Source organism: Salvia hispanica, chromosome 6 (genome assembly GCF_023119035.1).
Source record: "Salvia hispanica cultivar TCC Black 2014 chromosome 6, UniMelb_Shisp_WGS_1.0, whole genome shotgun sequence".
In the NCBI taxonomy this organism is placed as follows: domain Eukaryota; kingdom Viridiplantae; phylum Streptophyta; class Magnoliopsida; order Lamiales; family Lamiaceae; genus Salvia; species Salvia hispanica.
The window spans coordinates 18,089,846-18,107,975 of record NC_062970.1 but is presented as its reverse complement, the minus strand read 5'-3'; the positions used below and the strand labels follow the sequence as shown (position 1 = coordinate 18,107,975).

The 18,130-nt window shown below is 36.8% G+C and overlaps 1 protein-coding gene across 1 annotated transcript; it reads right to left on the bottom strand.

Annotated features, from left to right (window-relative positions):
* Positions 1 to 1,493: 1,493 nt before the first annotated feature.
* Positions 1,494 to 16,327, bottom strand: LOC125193869 (DNA-directed RNA polymerase V subunit 1). Its single transcript, XM_048091794.1, has 20 exons — positions 16,009 to 16,327; positions 15,302 to 15,397; positions 15,098 to 15,224; positions 14,823 to 14,938; positions 14,308 to 14,358; positions 11,939 to 12,106; positions 10,425 to 10,583; positions 10,183 to 10,338; positions 8,169 to 9,896; positions 7,891 to 8,066; positions 7,715 to 7,790; positions 7,484 to 7,608; positions 7,239 to 7,396; positions 6,657 to 6,931; positions 5,665 to 5,838; positions 5,429 to 5,569; positions 5,134 to 5,343; positions 3,336 to 4,552; positions 2,717 to 2,831; positions 1,494 to 2,289 (listed from the first exon to the last, which is right to left on the bottom strand). Exons 2-20 carry the CDS (start codon positions 15,383 to 15,385, stop codon positions 1,696 to 1,698), a joined length of 5,850 nt encoding a protein of 1,949 aa, XP_047947751.1. The 5' UTR covers positions 15,386 to 15,397; positions 16,009 to 16,327; the 3' UTR covers positions 1,494 to 1,695.
* Between the last annotated feature and the right edge of the window lie 1,803 nt (positions 16,328 to 18,130).

Sequence of the window (18,130 nt, the reverse complement as noted above, 5' to 3'; positions counted from 1 at the left end):
TTCAGATCTCATTTAGTCATGTGGAAAACATTACCCTAGTCTGGGTTTAGGGCAACCGTCCACTAATAGTAATCGATTGGGTCATTAGTATTCGTGCAATCTTGCAATAGATTGTCTTGTATCTGGCTTGTATCTCTGAGATTAGCCATCTCAGTCTTTAATCAATAAAAGAGGTTCCGGTAATTAGCGAATCCCAGGTGGTCTGATCCCTACACTTTCCATATTTTATATTGGGAAATATATTATTGACTTGAAAGATGTCGTAAATAACTAGATCTCAAACATACTAAATAAAACCGATTCTTAACCAATAGATCTGGAAATAGAGTGGTTAAAACAATGTTGAATGGATTATATTGAATTTTAAAAAGTCTTGAATAAATTTAAAATGGTAAAAAGGTCAATAGTTATATTTACATAACTTTCTTGATTAAATTATATTTTCACAAAAAATATATCTAATTGAAGGTAATTTTATAAAGATTCTAACGAGAACCTAATTGTATATGTTCGGATGATTAAATTTGATCATTTTTATTAAATTTTTGTACATTCAATAAAATTTTAACATCAACATATCTATCATAATATGTCTAACAAAATCAATTTCTTAGTGTTGATATACTTTGTAATTATGTTTATATATTCGTGTCATAGATAAATGATTTTACTCTTTTAGTGTATACCCAAGCTTTAATCTTGTCCATTTATTTTATATATTCTGATGGACATTAATTGGTCACTAGTTATTTCCACTTTAACATGATCTATTAATTTGATTCTTAAAAATCTCACCTATTTATACATCAATTTTTTTTTATTCAAAATAATGTCTAATTGTTTGATGAATTGAATTTTTTATATTTCTTTAATATACTTATTTTATTTTTATATAAATGTTAAAAACAGTAAATTTATATGCATATTCCCTATTAATTTCAATTTAATTCTTTTATCTAACTATTCAAATATTTTCTACTCACATCAATCAAATTGAAATAAATTGAATATCATTTAGTAGGTCGAGCTTTTTTTTTATTATATTCCTACCCTACCCACATTTCACTATCTTTTTTCACCAATTTTTCTTATATTTTTTAAAACCCATGTCAGACTCAATTGGAAATGGAACGAAAGGAATATTAATTTTCAGTTTTTCGGATATTCATATGTTATTACAGTTCTTTGGCTCATATTGTTTTTCTTTTTTATAATTCACCCGAAGGATTGGATTGGTTTATTGTTTGAATTTCAAATTTTCGGATTTAGTTTTAAACTTTTAATGATATAATTCAGTTCAGTTTAAATTTTTCACAAAATTTCAGTTTTTCAATTCGCTTCAATTTGGACAAAAAATCAGATGTTCACCCCTATATAGGTATGTCGCTAGTATAATTACATTAACAAAATACATTGATATATAAATACAGAAATACGGAATAGAATGAAAAATAAATAAATATGCATAAACAAATACTAATAAAGCCATTGCATGCGATTGGAGATGGTAAATTAAATTCAAAGAAAATCCCAAATTCCAGCGCTGAAGATGAAGAGATAAAAAAAGCGAAGTAACAACCAACCTGTCATAAACCAACCTAACCATAAAATGATAAATAATCTGAAATTTTCCAACTTGATACCAGCTAAAAAGCCCGTACACCAATAACAATAACAAAAGTGATTTGCCGTACATCAACCAGTAGCTGCATCATCGGGGCCCGGAGTCTGCACCCATGGTGTCACGGCTTCCTCCGTTGCTGGAGCAGAAACACTATTCCAGCCACGGGGCGTTCCAGCTTCACTATCAGAGGCAGGGGTCTGCGCCCATTGTGTCACGGCTTCCTCTGTTGCTGGAGCAGAAACACTATTCCAGCCACGGGGCGTTCCAGCTTCACTATCAGGGGCAGGGGTCTGCGCCCATTGTGTCCCAGCCTCCTCTGTCGTTGGAGTGGAATCGCTGTTCCAGCCACGGGGCGTCCCAGCTTCACTTTGAGGACCTGCAGTCTGCGCCCATGTTGATGGTGTCCCGGCTTCATTGGAATCACTATTCCAGCCACGAGGTGTCCCAGCTTCACTACGAGGAGTACCACTACCACGGTCTCTGTTCCACCCAGCTCGTGGCTGTGGCTTTTTGAAGTACTTGGACACGAAAGCTTCTGCCTTGTCCGGGTACTTCTTGTTGATGAAATTGTCGAGGCACTTGCGGTAGGAGAAATCTGATTCCACTTTATCAACAGAGACAGCGTAAAAGCATCTGCTGTCTTGGAACTCAGTGTGCTTGCGAACCTGAGATGAGTCCGTAGAGATTAGCTTGAAAGTAGTAAGTACATAAATGAAACGTACAAAGGCCAAAATTAGCCTCATTTTAAAAGCACGTGAACTTATTTATCCGTTTTAACAACAAAACTGTCAAGTGTGCGAGACGTAATGTGATTAAACTCCAAAACCTAACAAGTAATCTACAGAACGTCACGAGAAAGAAAGATTTGGAACTATGAACACATTATAGGCACAACTTGGTGTTCATTTTTATAGTATCAGAAAACAGAGAGATCCAGGTTCTGGAAACCAGGCAAATAGTTTAGGTTGGAATTCGAAGTTGTTTGGAAAGCTGAAACAAAAGTTCAATTTTATCCCCTGATTGAAGTATATCTTGCTATATTTTGTGGAATATGATAACTTAATAAAGTTAATGCAAATCAAATAGCAATACCATGATATAATCTAATCCAGCTCCTGTTTTTGCAGCTTTGTCAGGATGATAGTTGAGCACATTGTCAACAATGTATGTCTGATCCTCAGCAGATAATCGATCACCATCATTGTATCTTCACAAAAATGAAAATCAGCAAGTTACAGCCTTGGTTTAATATAGATCAAAACCAACACTTCAGCAAAAACACAATCGGTATGTAACAGTGTATGCATTTCTTCACCATCATATCCTCCAAAGGCAGAGGTAATGAGAGCAAAAACTTTGACAACTCACAGAATCATCAAGATGAGCTTTTTTGGATGGGATAGTTTTATTTTTTAAGCTATGAAGAGATTTTCAGCAAGAGTTAGTTATAATCATGCTAGTGAACTTTATTTTTAGCAATATGAATTATTTACTACCCAATAAGTGATGTAATATTTAGAGCATTTAAGACCACGCCTGTACTGTTGCTAGCACTATCAAATAGCTATGGAACATGAACACTAACTATTCGCATTATTCCTATTTTAGATATTTCGCATTCTGTTCCATCTAACCTGACATTTTAAAATAATATTCCAACTCGAAGGTAGATATCGGGAAGAAAAGAATAGGAAGAGGAAGCAAAATTTACCCAGTCTGGTGCATTATTCTTCTGATGCTCTTCATAATTGACTCAATCTCCACAAGAACATCTTGCTCGTCTGCAGTGAATAAATCCAAGCGCTGCCTTGTTGCAGTGAAAAGCGCTGGAGCATTAGGATCATCAGATGGACGAGGTCTCCTGTTCCTCCAATCCCCATCAGTAGAAGGGCCCCTACCTTGTGAACCTTCTCTTGAACGACCTCGTCCCCAACCTCTGCCACGCCCCCGGCCACGACCTCCCCACTGAGGCCTTGCATCTTTGTCACCGGAAGTATCAACATTTGGAGATCCCCAACCTTGAGCAGGTGTAGAGTCGTTCGACTGTCTTGAACTCCAGTTATTTGACTGAGACTCTTTGTTCTCTCCTGCATTAGACTGTGAATCAAACTTGCTCCAATCATTTGGTGAGCCCCAAGTACTAGAAGCTTTTGAGTGGGTTGAGTCATCAGCAGCCTTAGTTCCCCAGGCCTCGTCCTTTGAACCCCAACCTTGAGCAGGTGTAGAGACGTCCGATTGTTTCTGGCTTGAACCCCAGTTATTTGACTGAGACTCTTTGTTTTCTCCTGCAAGAGACTGTGAATTAGACTTACCCCAGTCGTTTGTACTTGAAGAGCCCCAGGTGCCAAAAGCCTTTGAGGGGGTTGATTCATTAGCCACTTTAGATTTTCCCCAAGGATTATCCTTTGAATCCAACTCTGTGCTAGATCCTAATTTGTCCCAACCAGCAGCATCAGATGGTTCACTACAAGCTGCCTCTCTCTGAGCTCCAGAAGGTGCTGACCACACATCATCTCCCTGAGATTTTCCATCATCTATTTTAGCGATATCTTTACTCCAAGAAGACTGAGTATCAGTCATAGGCGTGTCCCAAGAACCTTGTTTGCCAATTGTGTTCCAATCATTTCCCTTCGCCTTATCCTTTTCACCCCAATTCCAATCATTTCCTTCCTTCCTGCCTGAAGTGCTTTCCTCAGCCTTGTTTGACTTTTCCCAACCATTTTCTGAAGAATCTGCTTTTTTGCCCCAAGTGCTTCCTCCGGAAGAATCTGCTTTTTTGCCCCAAGTGCTTCCTTCAGCCTTGTTTGACCTTGCCCAACCATTTTCTTCTGAATCTGCTTTTTTACCCCATGCACTATCTTCAGCTTGTGTCGCCCAATCGCTTACCCCAGAGTCAGCCTTTCCCCAAGACCATCCCCCATCATCCTCCTGTACATAAAAGACAACTTTCAGAGTTCACAAATTATAGTGAATTAACTGGGTATAACTGCTCAGTCACAAACACTCGTAAGACATGATATTTTAAAAATGCATTCATCACAGCTACATGTAGGTGATCCCATCCAAATAAATAATTAAAAACCGGAGTTACCGGACAACTCTACTCAAAGTCATAGAAGAAAATTCTCACAAGATAAGTGGGTGAACCCTCTTCCAACACAGCTAGCGGCTAGCCGCAACAACAAAAATTGTGAAATGTGCACAAGATGGCAAAACAATAAAGAACACGATTTTAAGGGGTGGAATCAAACTGCATTAGCAAGCAAAACAGATCCGGCCAATCAGCTTTGCTGCAATGCTAGAAATGCTAATTCTAATTCTGTTCTTGAAAGCTCAAAATACAAATCCGAGAAACTCTGTTGTGGCTATCTCTGCACAATCAATGTACTCTAAGGATAGAGTAATCCATCATTAGCTAAACAGTTATTTGTTTACACCATCTTGTTTTCTCTTATTAGCCTAATGTTTCATGTCCACATGTTACCACAACTTTTAGGATAAATATTTACCTCCTTGGATAAGTCAATTCCATCCTCAAAAGTGGGCTTAGCGGCACCAGATTCTCGCACCGGAGACAGATCAAAATCCATATACTCATCCAGGTCCAGATCTTCAATTTCAGCTCCCAAGCAACTAGTGCCTGTATCTTCCAGCTTTGAGCTATTCACCATGCGGAGGAAATTGTAAACATCAATCTCTTCATCATCCATCAGCTCATCCTAACAAAACAACCAAAACATGAATTAGTTTCCAGCATTATGTTTAGCAGAGGATTGATTGAAAGAAGATATGCAGTTACTGTACATGTTTAGTCCCCCAAACAATCTCGAAAGGAGATCCAGTTCCCACAGATACATGCTTTCCCCAGGCACAAGAACCCACAATGCTTGACAAATTGTCAGTATTGCACTTTTCAGCAGCTCTTTCAAAGCATTTTCTTGGAGTCTGAGGATAGATAACAAAATATGTTTATTAAGATTAACTAAAATGAAGAGCTGAAGACATAGTACTTATCAATACAAACAAGTAAGACTACTTACAAATAATGTCGCATTCATAAATGGTACTTGCACCCCAAGTGATTTCGACAGAGACTTGATACCACCAGCATTAAAACCAATTATCGTTCCGGCACAAGTCATGCTGTTACCCAGCAAAACAAGGTGATCCTTGAGAACACCTTTCGTAACCATTGTTACGGATGTTGATAAACGCTGTGCAACAGTACAGAATGTTAGTAGTTCTTTAAAAAAAATAATAAATCATTATTAGTATACATTTAAGCATCTCAGGCCCATGAATAGGACCCAGCACAAATTTAATAGGCCTATGAGTGTGCATGTCATCTGTCATACTTTGCCACATTAGAGCATCTCAGACCCATGAATAGGACACAATCCAGCTGGCTAAAAAATAACTCTGTTAACAAAGATTAAGACATCAATCTAGGATGGGAGCATTAAGTGATTCCGTGATTGACAGGACTCAAAATCTTCAGATTTAAGCACAGTCTACCCAGAGTTCACTTTGGGATGACATTGTCATCCAAAGATTAATTTTAGATGGTAGTGCTGAATGAAACTTAGGCTATCAGTGAGGTAAAACTTTAACACTTCAATTGGCATTCCCCACACGACCACTCAAATTGGTAGTTACTTGGATCAAAGCCTTGCACATGAAAATTTTGGGTATATGGGTGGGAATAAGATTCAAGTGCAGGATTCATTGTCCTGGCTCTGTTTACATGACCACTTCATCCCGTTAAGGTAAGTAGGTTTGGTCTAATTTCCAACATGTGCCATACATAACAGAATTATTAAAATTGCAGATTCTGTCAGGTTATGAAAGAGTGCAGATATCATACTAAAATAATGGATACCTAGTGTCCAGCTATTAATGTGTAATTTTGGTTAATAAATTACTCAACAACAAAAGGATAAAACCCAACAAGATAAGTGCATTAATCCTAAATAAATAGTCAGTAGCATAAAGCATATAGGTTGGACACTAGCACATTAGTAGTGGATGATACCTGTACAGCCTGCTCAAATGCACAAGAAATACCAAGCAGATCTTCTACTTGTTTTATTGCATATGGTATGGAACGCTGAGAATCTATCAAATGGAAAACTGGAAGGCAAGAATCCATCACGATCCTCCATGCATCTCCACTTTTTTTCACAGATTCTTTCTCGAGGGTTACATCTACAGCCAATTCACCTTTAGGGCTCTTACATGGACTCCTGATCCAGGTAGCTGTATCGGGACTTATCCATATTAAGTTGGCAGCTGATACCCTTGGATCACCTGTACAACCATTGCCACATTTGTGTCCATATTAGTACATACATATATGTCATCATCAACCACAAGAACATCCAATATGCATATACAACATAAGAAGCATGAAATGTAGAAAACACTTATGTGGAAAAAACAGAGTACACAAGCAATATAGATTCTTGGGAAACAATAAGATCACTCAATACATTGTGTTATACAGATCTGAATTCTTAATAAAATGAAGCTTTTAAAAAGATTAAAAAAAAACATAAGGGTGACAGAACCATAAAAGCATGCTCAAGTTAAGATAGGAAGCAAATATATGAAACACCTTTGATGACTGTCTGTAAGAGCACTGGACAAACTGTATCAGCTAGGAAATCAGAAGCTCTCTCTAAGAGATCATCACTTGCCCCTTGCCAAAGAAACTGGATGCAGGGTACATCAGTCCATTTGCTCTTGGAAGATTGGCGAACAGAGCAACACTCACTGAAAAGAATCATATAACACGAGAATGTAAATAATTAGGTTCATGCATCTACAATATTTGAACTGATTTTAGGGATGATAACTCACCAGGATGATAACTCAATTTTCTTGAATAGGTTTCCGACCTTTTTCCTCTTTCGATTAACACTGATTGTATCCAGACACTTCTCAAGAATATCATTCAGGCAGATATTTGATTGTATCAACTGGGCCTGTTCATCAACAGATCATGAAATGAAAAACATCAGTGTCAAATTTGACTATATCAGACATTGATGCAGCATTACACTGTGGAAAAAATGCATAGAAAAAAAAAACCTTGTCAAGATGAATATGGCCCACAAGAAGGCCTGAACTGACATCAGAACTCTCAGGCATCGACTGAGATCTGTATCTGTGAAAAAAAGCACAAGAAAATGAATTGTCATACATCAAATATTAATCTTTGTTCAATGGAATATTTGACATAAATATATATAGAGAGAGAGAGATACTCTATCAGGAACTCCATTGCTGTGTCCTTTAGATTGACTTTCTTCAAGTGATTCTTCACTATGAGAGCAGCATTTTCTTGGCAGTGCTTTCTGCCACAATCACAGTTATTTAGGTAAAGAATCACCCGACGATCAGCAACATCATTCTTGAATCCGACTCCACAAAGCAGTATCTCCTGAAATGTTACATATATGTAATGAAACATTTTCCCCCAAATCTAGTAGAGAATATAAATATTTTTATATGACCATGTTACATCTTAAAACTTCAAAATTACCTTCATCATATCCCAGGATGAGTTGCTACTTGGAGATGAATCCAGCACAGCCTTGTATGCAGGATTGGACATGGCAGTTGCAGCTAAGACTCCAACAGGATCACCAGCACAGAACTCACTTGCAATATTGGCACTATTCACTCCATACTCAAACTGAACGATGGAGTTGCTGCACGTATTCCTCACACTACCATCATAGCATATGACAACGTCTCTAAGGATTGCCATCAAATTCTTGAAGAGTGTCCCAGGTTCAGTCAATCCTCTGCTTGAGCGGACAATTACTTCTCTGCTGGAGATTGAATGAACCATCGCCTGATAAGGGTCCAGTCCTCTAAAGAGAGGTCTACCAACCAAGCCAAATTCTTCACAAGGACTATCCTCATAAGAAGGATATTTCTTTTGAAACAGAGATGACATGTCCTTGACCAATGTCTCCGTGTAGAACTTCCCCTTAGCCGATATCTGAATTCCTAAGAAACCAATCTGCTGAACCACCTTGTTCAAAGCAGATTCACTCTTGGAATCTATCAGGTAGCCAACTGCTGAAGACTCACGTATGAAGTTAGTAACAGGGATCTTCACATTGCGCAAGTAGCTGTCCACTTGCAGAGCAACTGATTCACTATATGAAGCTCGCAAATCACTCAGCAGTGGGAAGATCTTCTGAATTTCCTTTTGGATATCCTCCAAAACATCCCGAGTGAGGAAAAAGTCTTTTAAACTGACACTAAAGCCTTCTGTGTGAAGACTTTCCATTGATAATGGCTGGATAGAATTGAAAAACCGCAAGACCTCCTTTGGTCCCTTCAAGAAGTAAAGTGAGGTGACTATGTCATTGATGATGGAAGCCATCACATCCCTATTATAGTCCAGGTACATCACTTCACTTTTGCATATCTTATGTTTCTCTCCGGAACAATCGAAGGATAGAGGAAAAGTTGTCTGTAAAATCTGCGATGCAGTCCAAAGATCGCCATTTCTGGACTTCATTATTGCAGGTCCAGATAGTGCTTCCGGCACAAACATGGCCAACTGTTGTGCTTTTGTTCGCACCAATAAGTACTTTCTGAACAGTAATTTCAGTGATAGTAATGAGTCTGTTGCCAGCTGCAAGTTGAAGTTCCCAGTATGGGAACTAAGTAGCTGTTTCTCTACTGAAAATAGTTCCACAACCTCTGCTTTAGCTTCAAGCGATTGTGGATAGAACAAATGGATACAGTCCCCATCAAAATCCGCACTAAGGGGACCGCAGATTAGAGGATTGATCTTGACTGTATGATCATCGTGAATGTAAACTGATAAAGCTTGTAGAGAATGTTTGTGTGTAGTTGGTGGTCTATTGATGAAGACAATATCCCCATCCATTATCCTACGATGCACAACTTGACCGGGCCTCAGAAACGTATGCCCTTTTGAGCCTTCCCTCAGCGAATATGTAGACTGACCATCCCTGTACGTTAGGCATAGCTTTTCATCCACCAGCTTCTGTAAGAACACCATGTTGTGCTGATTTACCCGCTCCTCGAATGTTATCTTTTGGGCTATCTCAAATGGCAACCCAATCTCTGACACTCCTTTAAACGGGTCACCAGTTATCACACTTCTAGAAGAAAAACCAGACCCTTTCCTTATAAACAAAGTTTTCATCTTCTCAAGCCATGCTTTGGTAAAAGACACATTTTCTTCCTTGTTGATTCCAAAGCGACCGTCGACATCACGAGATGCCTATATATCAGCAGTTTAGCCAGAAAGTTAACTATAATTGAACCAAAAAGGTAACCAGTAATCATGAAACAGTTCATCAGATAGAACGTAGAAGCTGATCTTTTCTTGTCACAAGGAGATGATACGCACTTTAAAAATGGAAACATAATTTATTTAATAAACTAACATTACAACTCCTGAAAAATAAGAAGTGACACTAACATAACCCATATACAGCCTATATGGAAGTTGCGAAGGATCAATTTACTGTATGTTCATAGAAAACAAAAACAGAAACAAGAAATACCTTGCCTGTGCCCCTAAACTGAAAATATTGAGCCACAGCTGCTTGCAGGTCATTTGCTTCAATCTCCTGAGACTCGAAATTTGGCACCCCGGACCTTGAGTTTTTTATGATCTCTACTTGTCTTAACACCTTTTTGAGCAATGTTATAGAGTAATCCTGAAAAAATTAATAGATCATGACAATCAACCTTCACCCAACAGTCACAAGGTCTAAAAAGTGGACAAATTAGGAAAATGCCTAACCGTAGACATTGTACTGATTCCATCAGAAACATCAGGCACAGACAGACAGTTAGGAGGAACTGGCAAGTGCTGGAGAATGTATCCATCTTGAGGGTGGTAACCTCTGGCAGAGAGCTTTTTTCTGGTGTCCTGAGGGATTTTTCTTAGTATTGTCGCCACCTGATATACATCAAGAGTAGCCAACAAATAAAATTAGCTCTGTCCTGCACAGCTGAGCAAGGATAATGCTTATTAAATAGCAACAACTAAGATTTTCAACATTAGGAACTGAAAGGTTCATCAAAGAGAAAGAAAAGGACCAGCAATACTATTTTCTTTGTTTTTGGTCCGAGTCTGTCAGTAGAAGATAGAGGGAACTTACGCTCACTCCAATATAATAAGCAAGAGAGAATGAAATCACGTACATACGACACTCTAATATAATCAAGAAATAATAAACCTTGCCAGCACAAAGATAATGACCGACACAACCACCTCCCCCCCCCCCCATTTTTTTTATGTGTATTTCATTAGTAGGCATGTTTGCACTTTGCTTATATGATGTGGGATAAATATTTTATTTTCTTCGCACACATTTAATCATAATCATGAAACTTTGGGAGCCCAAGCACCCTCATCATTGCATTAACAGCACAGTGCAATAATACATCACCTAAAACTAACAAAATTACCGGTCACAAAAATAATGCAGATAATAAGTAATCCCAACTTATATAGTTATATGATTCAATCTCATTTTCGATTCAATTGGCATAATAAGGATGAGTGATGGGTAGTGTTGGATATCATCTTTGTGCTTGAGGCAATGAAGCGGCTAGTGAGGTTCTAACCAAGGTGCGCCTTATATGATTTTTAATACTCCCTCCGTCCACAACCAATAGTCTTGTTTTTTCCATTTTGGTCTATTAACTAATCATAATCCCCTTTCATTTATGGTAAGTTTCTCTCTCTAATGAGGTGTGCCCCTTTCCACTAATAATATACCAACCACTTTTTCTCTCTACCTCTCCCTATTTTACCAATTTTGCATTAAAGCTCATGCGGATTAAGATTATAGTTTTGGAGTTTTGGTTTTATCAGTTGTTTCGGTTTATCGACTGGAATCATAATCAATAACTGAAACCAAAGCTTTTCACTAATTTTCAGATATTGGTTAAAAAACCAACCGATTTTGGTTTTTAATATCGAACAAACCGACAACCAAAAACTGTATCATCAGCCCTATTGATCAGATATCCCATAAATTTATTTAATATTGCTACATATTTGAAATTTATAATCCAAAGTAACAACTATCTTCCTCTCAAATTATTATATCACGCCTCAATTGAATTTCACATGATAAAGCTTTACTCATTTTCCACAAAGGTGCTTCTAATCCCCTTGAAACGGCACTTGCATGGCACTGTATACTATTATACCAAGTATAGACATACAATTGTACATCTTTTAAGATATCAACAATCACAACTCTAGTATGTGACAGCTTCCATATAAATATCCACAGGAAATACCTCAGATGCAAGCAATGGCCGAGAATACATATCTCCATAACGGAATCCATATTTTTCCAAAAAATTCCAGCATCCATGTTGAGGCCTTGACTTTGATGGGAACTTCAGCTCCAAATAATAAGCTCCATCACTAGTCTTGGCTTCATTTATAGTAATTTGTGAGGCCTCCTGCAGGTAAGTGAAAAACTTGAGACAAGGCAAGAATTTAAGTTCAGAATTGCTTGTGATTTGTTCTAACAAATGCAAACTGCAGTTAGTTTGATTCTGACATTTGTACAGTTAGCGGAAACCACAAGGGCTTCAACTTCAGCAAGAATTATAAGGTCATCAATAATCAATTAATTTATGTTTGACTGTTATTGGACAAAATGGCCATAATGAGACAGGCATGACCTCACTCCCCAAACTGAGAGACATTCTGTTACAAATACAACTTGAAATATGAAACGGGCACGACTAGACTTCCCTAAATCTACAAAAGAACAGGGGAAATATTTGAACATATATTCATCAAATGACAAGGTGCCTATTTTTAGACAAACTTTACTACAACAGGAATCACCATGACCTGACTGTCCAAACTGAGAGAGTCTTCCAAATCACAAATGCAACTTGAAACTTAACACAACAAGTCTTCCCTTGAATCTACAGAAAATAACTGATGTACTTGAATAAGTCAATAAACATTCATTCAAAGTACAAGTCCATGTCTTTTGAACAGAATCGGCCATAATGACAGACCATAAACTAGATTTTACCAGAAATATTTGAACAAATACTCATCAAATGACAAGGTGCCTATTTTTAGACAAATTTTACCACAACAGGAATGACCATGACCTGACCGTCCAAACTTAGAGTCTTCCAAATCACAAATGCAACTTGAAACTTAACATAACAAGTCTTCCCTTGAATCCACAGAAAATAACTGATGCACTTGAATAAGTCAACAAACATTCATTCAAAGTACAAGTCCATGTATTTTGAACAGAATCGGCCATAATCACAGACCATAAACAAGATTTATTAGAAATATTTGAACAAATACTCATCAAATGACAAGGTGCCTATTTTTAGACAAATTTTACCACAACAGGAATGACCATGGCCTGACTGTCCAAACTAAGAGAGTCTTCCAAGTTCCAAATCACAAATGTAACTTGAAACTTAACATAACAAGTCTTCCTTTGAATATACAGAAAATAACTAATGTTCATAAGTCAACAAACATTCATTCAAAGTACAAGTCCATGTATTTTTTAACAGACAGCCATAATGACAGGCCATAAACTTGATTGCCTGAGTCTGAGACATTTTATTACAAGTGTAACTTGAAAGTTGAAATTTAATATAACATGACTTCACTTACATCCCCAGAAAATATGAGTCATATTTGTGAAATAGAGAGCACTCCCTAGCAAGTAACATATATGCCAAACATATAATATTATAAAGAATGAAAACTATAGAGCTAGACAAAGATAATTATACACAATAAAAGCAATCTCAGGATAAGTTTAACACAGTTGCGTGCATATATATTTAAAAGAGAATTAACCATGTCTAGTTTTATAGTCCAAGAAGAAAATACTTTTTTCTGGGCCTATTTACTATGCTCGCTGATTTAAGTCCATTCCATGAAGAATTTATTGTCTAAGCCCATTTGCACTCTCACTAAGTTGGGTAGGAGATTTTTTTCATCATTAACGAAGTGCGTGAACAAAATATTCAGAATTCATTTTGTAGAAATAAAGATAAAACAACAAAGTATTTAGAAGATTCATCTACTGAGTCTACTCTGTTGGGAGTAAAATTCCTAGCACTGAATACAGAACATGAAAGAGAGATTTTTTCAAGGTATCAATGCACACATTATCATCTACTTTTTTCTTCTTACCAGCCATGGCTATGAGCTATGGTTGCTAATTAGAATTGAAACATAAGTGACATTCATTCACAACAATCTGCCACCAGAAATTTATGGGCATTCAGGCTAGTAAGGGTTGTCCCATCATTCATAGCACAAATTCATGTCATATCTTCATCAAAATGAACCAATTACTTAAGTACATAACTATGTCCCGTGTTCAATTCGTTGCAATAGTAACACCAAAAGAATTCAAAAAGGCCCAGATATTTACCTACCTTCTATACTTTACAGTTTCAACATTAAGTAGCATATTTTGCATTCAGCATCACACTTCTTTCATTTAATTCAACATCAGAAAACACTAAGATTCATACTGTAAAGAAATCTAAACTTCTTGAATCATGTAAAGAAATTAAGTCACAATCATGCAGTGTTGTGCTAGTAGGCAATATGGTTGTCGTATATGAGAGTTGTAACAGAAAGCAATAAAAAGAATTACCTCACAGCAAGAAGATAGCATTCTTTCAATAACACCACCAACACTATTCACCTGAAACCAAAAGTAATGAACATTGCGCAAGAAGATTATTCATATTGGTGGTGTTAATGGAACGCAATTTAAACAGTTCCAGAGATCAATCACTCTTGATACTTCATGGGCTCTTCTTTGCTTTCATGATAAAGGAGTATTAGACAAGGTTACTATCAAACTTTAGTCTCTTGTTCAACAGAAACAGTCTCAAAAAAGCTAAACAATTAATTAAATGCATCAAGCAATTGTAAATGAAAGGATCCCTTCATAGCTTAAAAGACTCGGAGCTAAATGAAAATTGACATTTCATTAGTACTTCCTAAAACCTTAACAAATAATAAGATCTAAGAAGCATTAATTTACTACTGAATAAACAATAAAAATTTCTTGGAGAAAGAAACCATATACATACGCAGACATCAAACTTTTCAGTATACAAAAAAAAAGATCAGATAAGAGAAGTTTTCCATGATTTACAATACCTTTCTGTTTTTGAACTTTAAGCACTTCAAGCACAGTAGGCTCAACATCCTTTTTAGCTCAGCAACATGATCGGGATGATATATGGGAGTCGGCAACTCAATGTATCCAAAATGTCCTGAAACATCAGGAATGGTGTTAAAAGATACTATGGCACTTGGTGTTCACTATGTCAAGTTACAGCTATGATATAGTAATATACTGATATAAGGCTAAGATTCCCTTCTCATTGATTCATATCAGTCAAAAACTCAAAAGTGGATTAATAAATGCATACCTTCACATTGCCCAGCCTCAGCCGTGCCACAAGAGTCGCATTTGCCACTTTCAAGTGGCAGACCAAGATATGGATTCGAAAGCTGACTGGCATGGTTGATTGGTAAGTCACTGATCGATGCTTTGCACTGTTCATGATAAAAGGAACACAAAATCATGGACATATATCAAACGAGCTGAAAATTAACGTGAACTATTCGCTTACAATCTCTTGACGAGTGGCCAAAGCAAACGTGATCCCTTTTATCCTTGCCTCAAATGCTATGGGTGGTGGTAAAGGAGCTTCCATTTTCTCTAACAACTGGAATATAAGAGAGAGATATGTAATCTAAGAGCATTAAATGGAAGACCAAAAGCATCAGAAATTATCAAATAAGAATTGGAGAAAGATATGCGACAAATAAAAATATGAAAAAAAAAGGTCAATAGAGCTCAACACTAGAGTTAGATGAAGTTTATAGATAGCACACACACAAAACAAAAAGGAAAGCAGTCTAGAAGTGATTCTACACAATGCAAATTAAACGCTGCGAATTTTCCCCCAAAACGTACCAAATATAAGTGGGTCCAAGAGTTGACCGAACAGGGGATCATCAAGAGTGTTCAGTTTACAGCAAAAACAGCACATGCATACACAAAAAAAAAACACAGGTTCCTCCATCGCAGTGCTAGGGTAAGCTAAAGCCCTTGCTGAACTCAAAAACTCGGAAATTTCTCTGTATTCACATTCCCGAGAACGACCCAGCAAGAAAAACCCCTATTGTAAAAAACCACAAACGAAAAAAGAAAGTGGAAAACATAAAAATTCACTAGCACAAAAACAACAGAGAAATCCCCTTGAACCCATGACAAACAAAACATAGCAAAGGACACATTCATAAACAAAAAGAATTAGTAGAAATTCAATTGTACCTAATCCTCAAACCATGGAAATGTGGGAGGAGAGCCAGCGGAGAAAGGAAATGCCCTTTTCCAAATGTGGCTTCAAATTCAGAGTGTACGCCTTGGAAATAGTCGAGATGGTGGAAAATCTGAACTACTTCTCCGGGAATCGGCCTTCAACGCAAGTAGAGAGAGAGAGAGAGAGAGAAGCCAAAGGGGTTTTAGTGTGACACAGAGACTGCATGCAGTATAAAGGGTTTGTTTTGCTTTGAAATTGAAGATCAAATTTTTCCCCTCTTTTTCCCTTTTGTTTTCTTTTTTTAGAGAATTTATTTGCTCTTAGCTGATTTTGGTGTGTGCCTGAAAATTCGGAACAATTGTTTTTATTTGAAAATTAAAAGGGAAATTCATTTTTGGGAGGAGTGACAGTACTGTCAGTAACAGTAAGCACTGATGGTATGGGTTTGGGAATTTACCTTATTACCCCACCCCGTTAATGGCTTTTGCACTTATGGGTTTTGGGCCTTTTTGGCTATTCAATTATGGCTTTTATAAAATACGACTATTAGTTTTATATTTAATTTTTTAAACTTTTATCAAATTTATGATTGGATTCAATTTATGATAGTTATAGAGCTTTTTTCAAAATAATCACGGCAGTCTCATACATAGTCTAAAGTGAGTTCGATGTAACATACTTCCCCTAGTCTCCATTAAAAATCACATATTTGATCAACACAGAATTTTTAAAATTATTTGATTTTGTGAAGGAAAATAGATGAAAAAATAATAATTTCTTATCATTAGTTTTATAATAAAATGTAAATGGAATGAGTTAGTGGAATGTGAGATTCATTTACTAAAAGTAGTACTCCCTCCGTCCGTGAAATATGTCTCATTTTGCCATTTCGGAGTGTCCGCGATTTATAGCCTCATTTACCTTTTTCCATTCTAAGTAAATGAACCTCGACATTCACCTCACTTATTACACTCACATTCTATTATAAAATCAATATATAAAAGTGGGGTCCGCATTCCACTAACTTATGGGAATGGATCCCCTGTTGTGCTCCCACCACAGCAGGGTGTGCTGTGCACTCACAGCACAATATTATACTTATAAAATCAAACATTAAAATATTAAGTAAAGTTCAATTTAATATTATGCTGTGAGTGCACAGCACACCCTGCTGTGGTGGGAGCACACCAGGGGATCCATTCCCCTAACTTATTTCTATATATTTCTTTACAAAGTCAAACAATTTCTTAAAATTCGTGCTGAGTCAAAATGGAACTATAAATGGCGAACGGAGTGGATAAAAGTGAAATATGACAATTTTTGGGGACCCGTCCAAATAAGAAAATATGGGACATTTAATGGGAGCCGAGGGGGAGTAAGACCTATGAACAACATTGGGATATGATCCCACACATAACCATCCATCGAAAAATCAAATCTAAAATCTAAAAGGATCGTGGTCAAAACAATGATCTAGAAGGGGGACAGAATCAAAATGAGCAGCTCTCGACCTAGCACAACATACATATGAGTGGCCAAAAAGTGATCAATCCCAAAAAGAAAAGTTATAAATCAAACAAAAACAAATCAATTAACTAGCAATGTAGAGGACCTGTCAAGAAGTTAGAACTCATCTAACTCGATATCTCAACTGGCCATTCTAACTAGCGCCTTCATGTAGGCATTGCAATTGCATTATAAAGAGTGAGAAGACATCATCATTTATAATAAAAAAAAAAAGCTACCTCCGTTCCATAAAAATATAAACATATAATATGATACGAAAAATAAGACAAATTTGATAAAGTAACAGAGAAAATGAGAAGAGTAGTTGTGTTAGTGGATAGTGAAAATTATATTGTTAGCAGTGTTATAATGGTAAAAGTTATAGTACATAATTTGATGTATAGAGATAAATATTGGGATAATTTTTCATAAATTGAAATGCCCATATTTTTATGGGACGGACGAAAATGAAAAGTATAGTCCCTCCGTCCGGCAATAGGACTCCTGGTTGAGTTAGGTGCGGGTTTTAAGAAACGTTTGAGTGTGTAATAATTGGAGTGTGTGATTATGGAATATGGGACCCATTTGCATTATTGCTTATTTTATTTTTTGGATGTGTGTTTTACT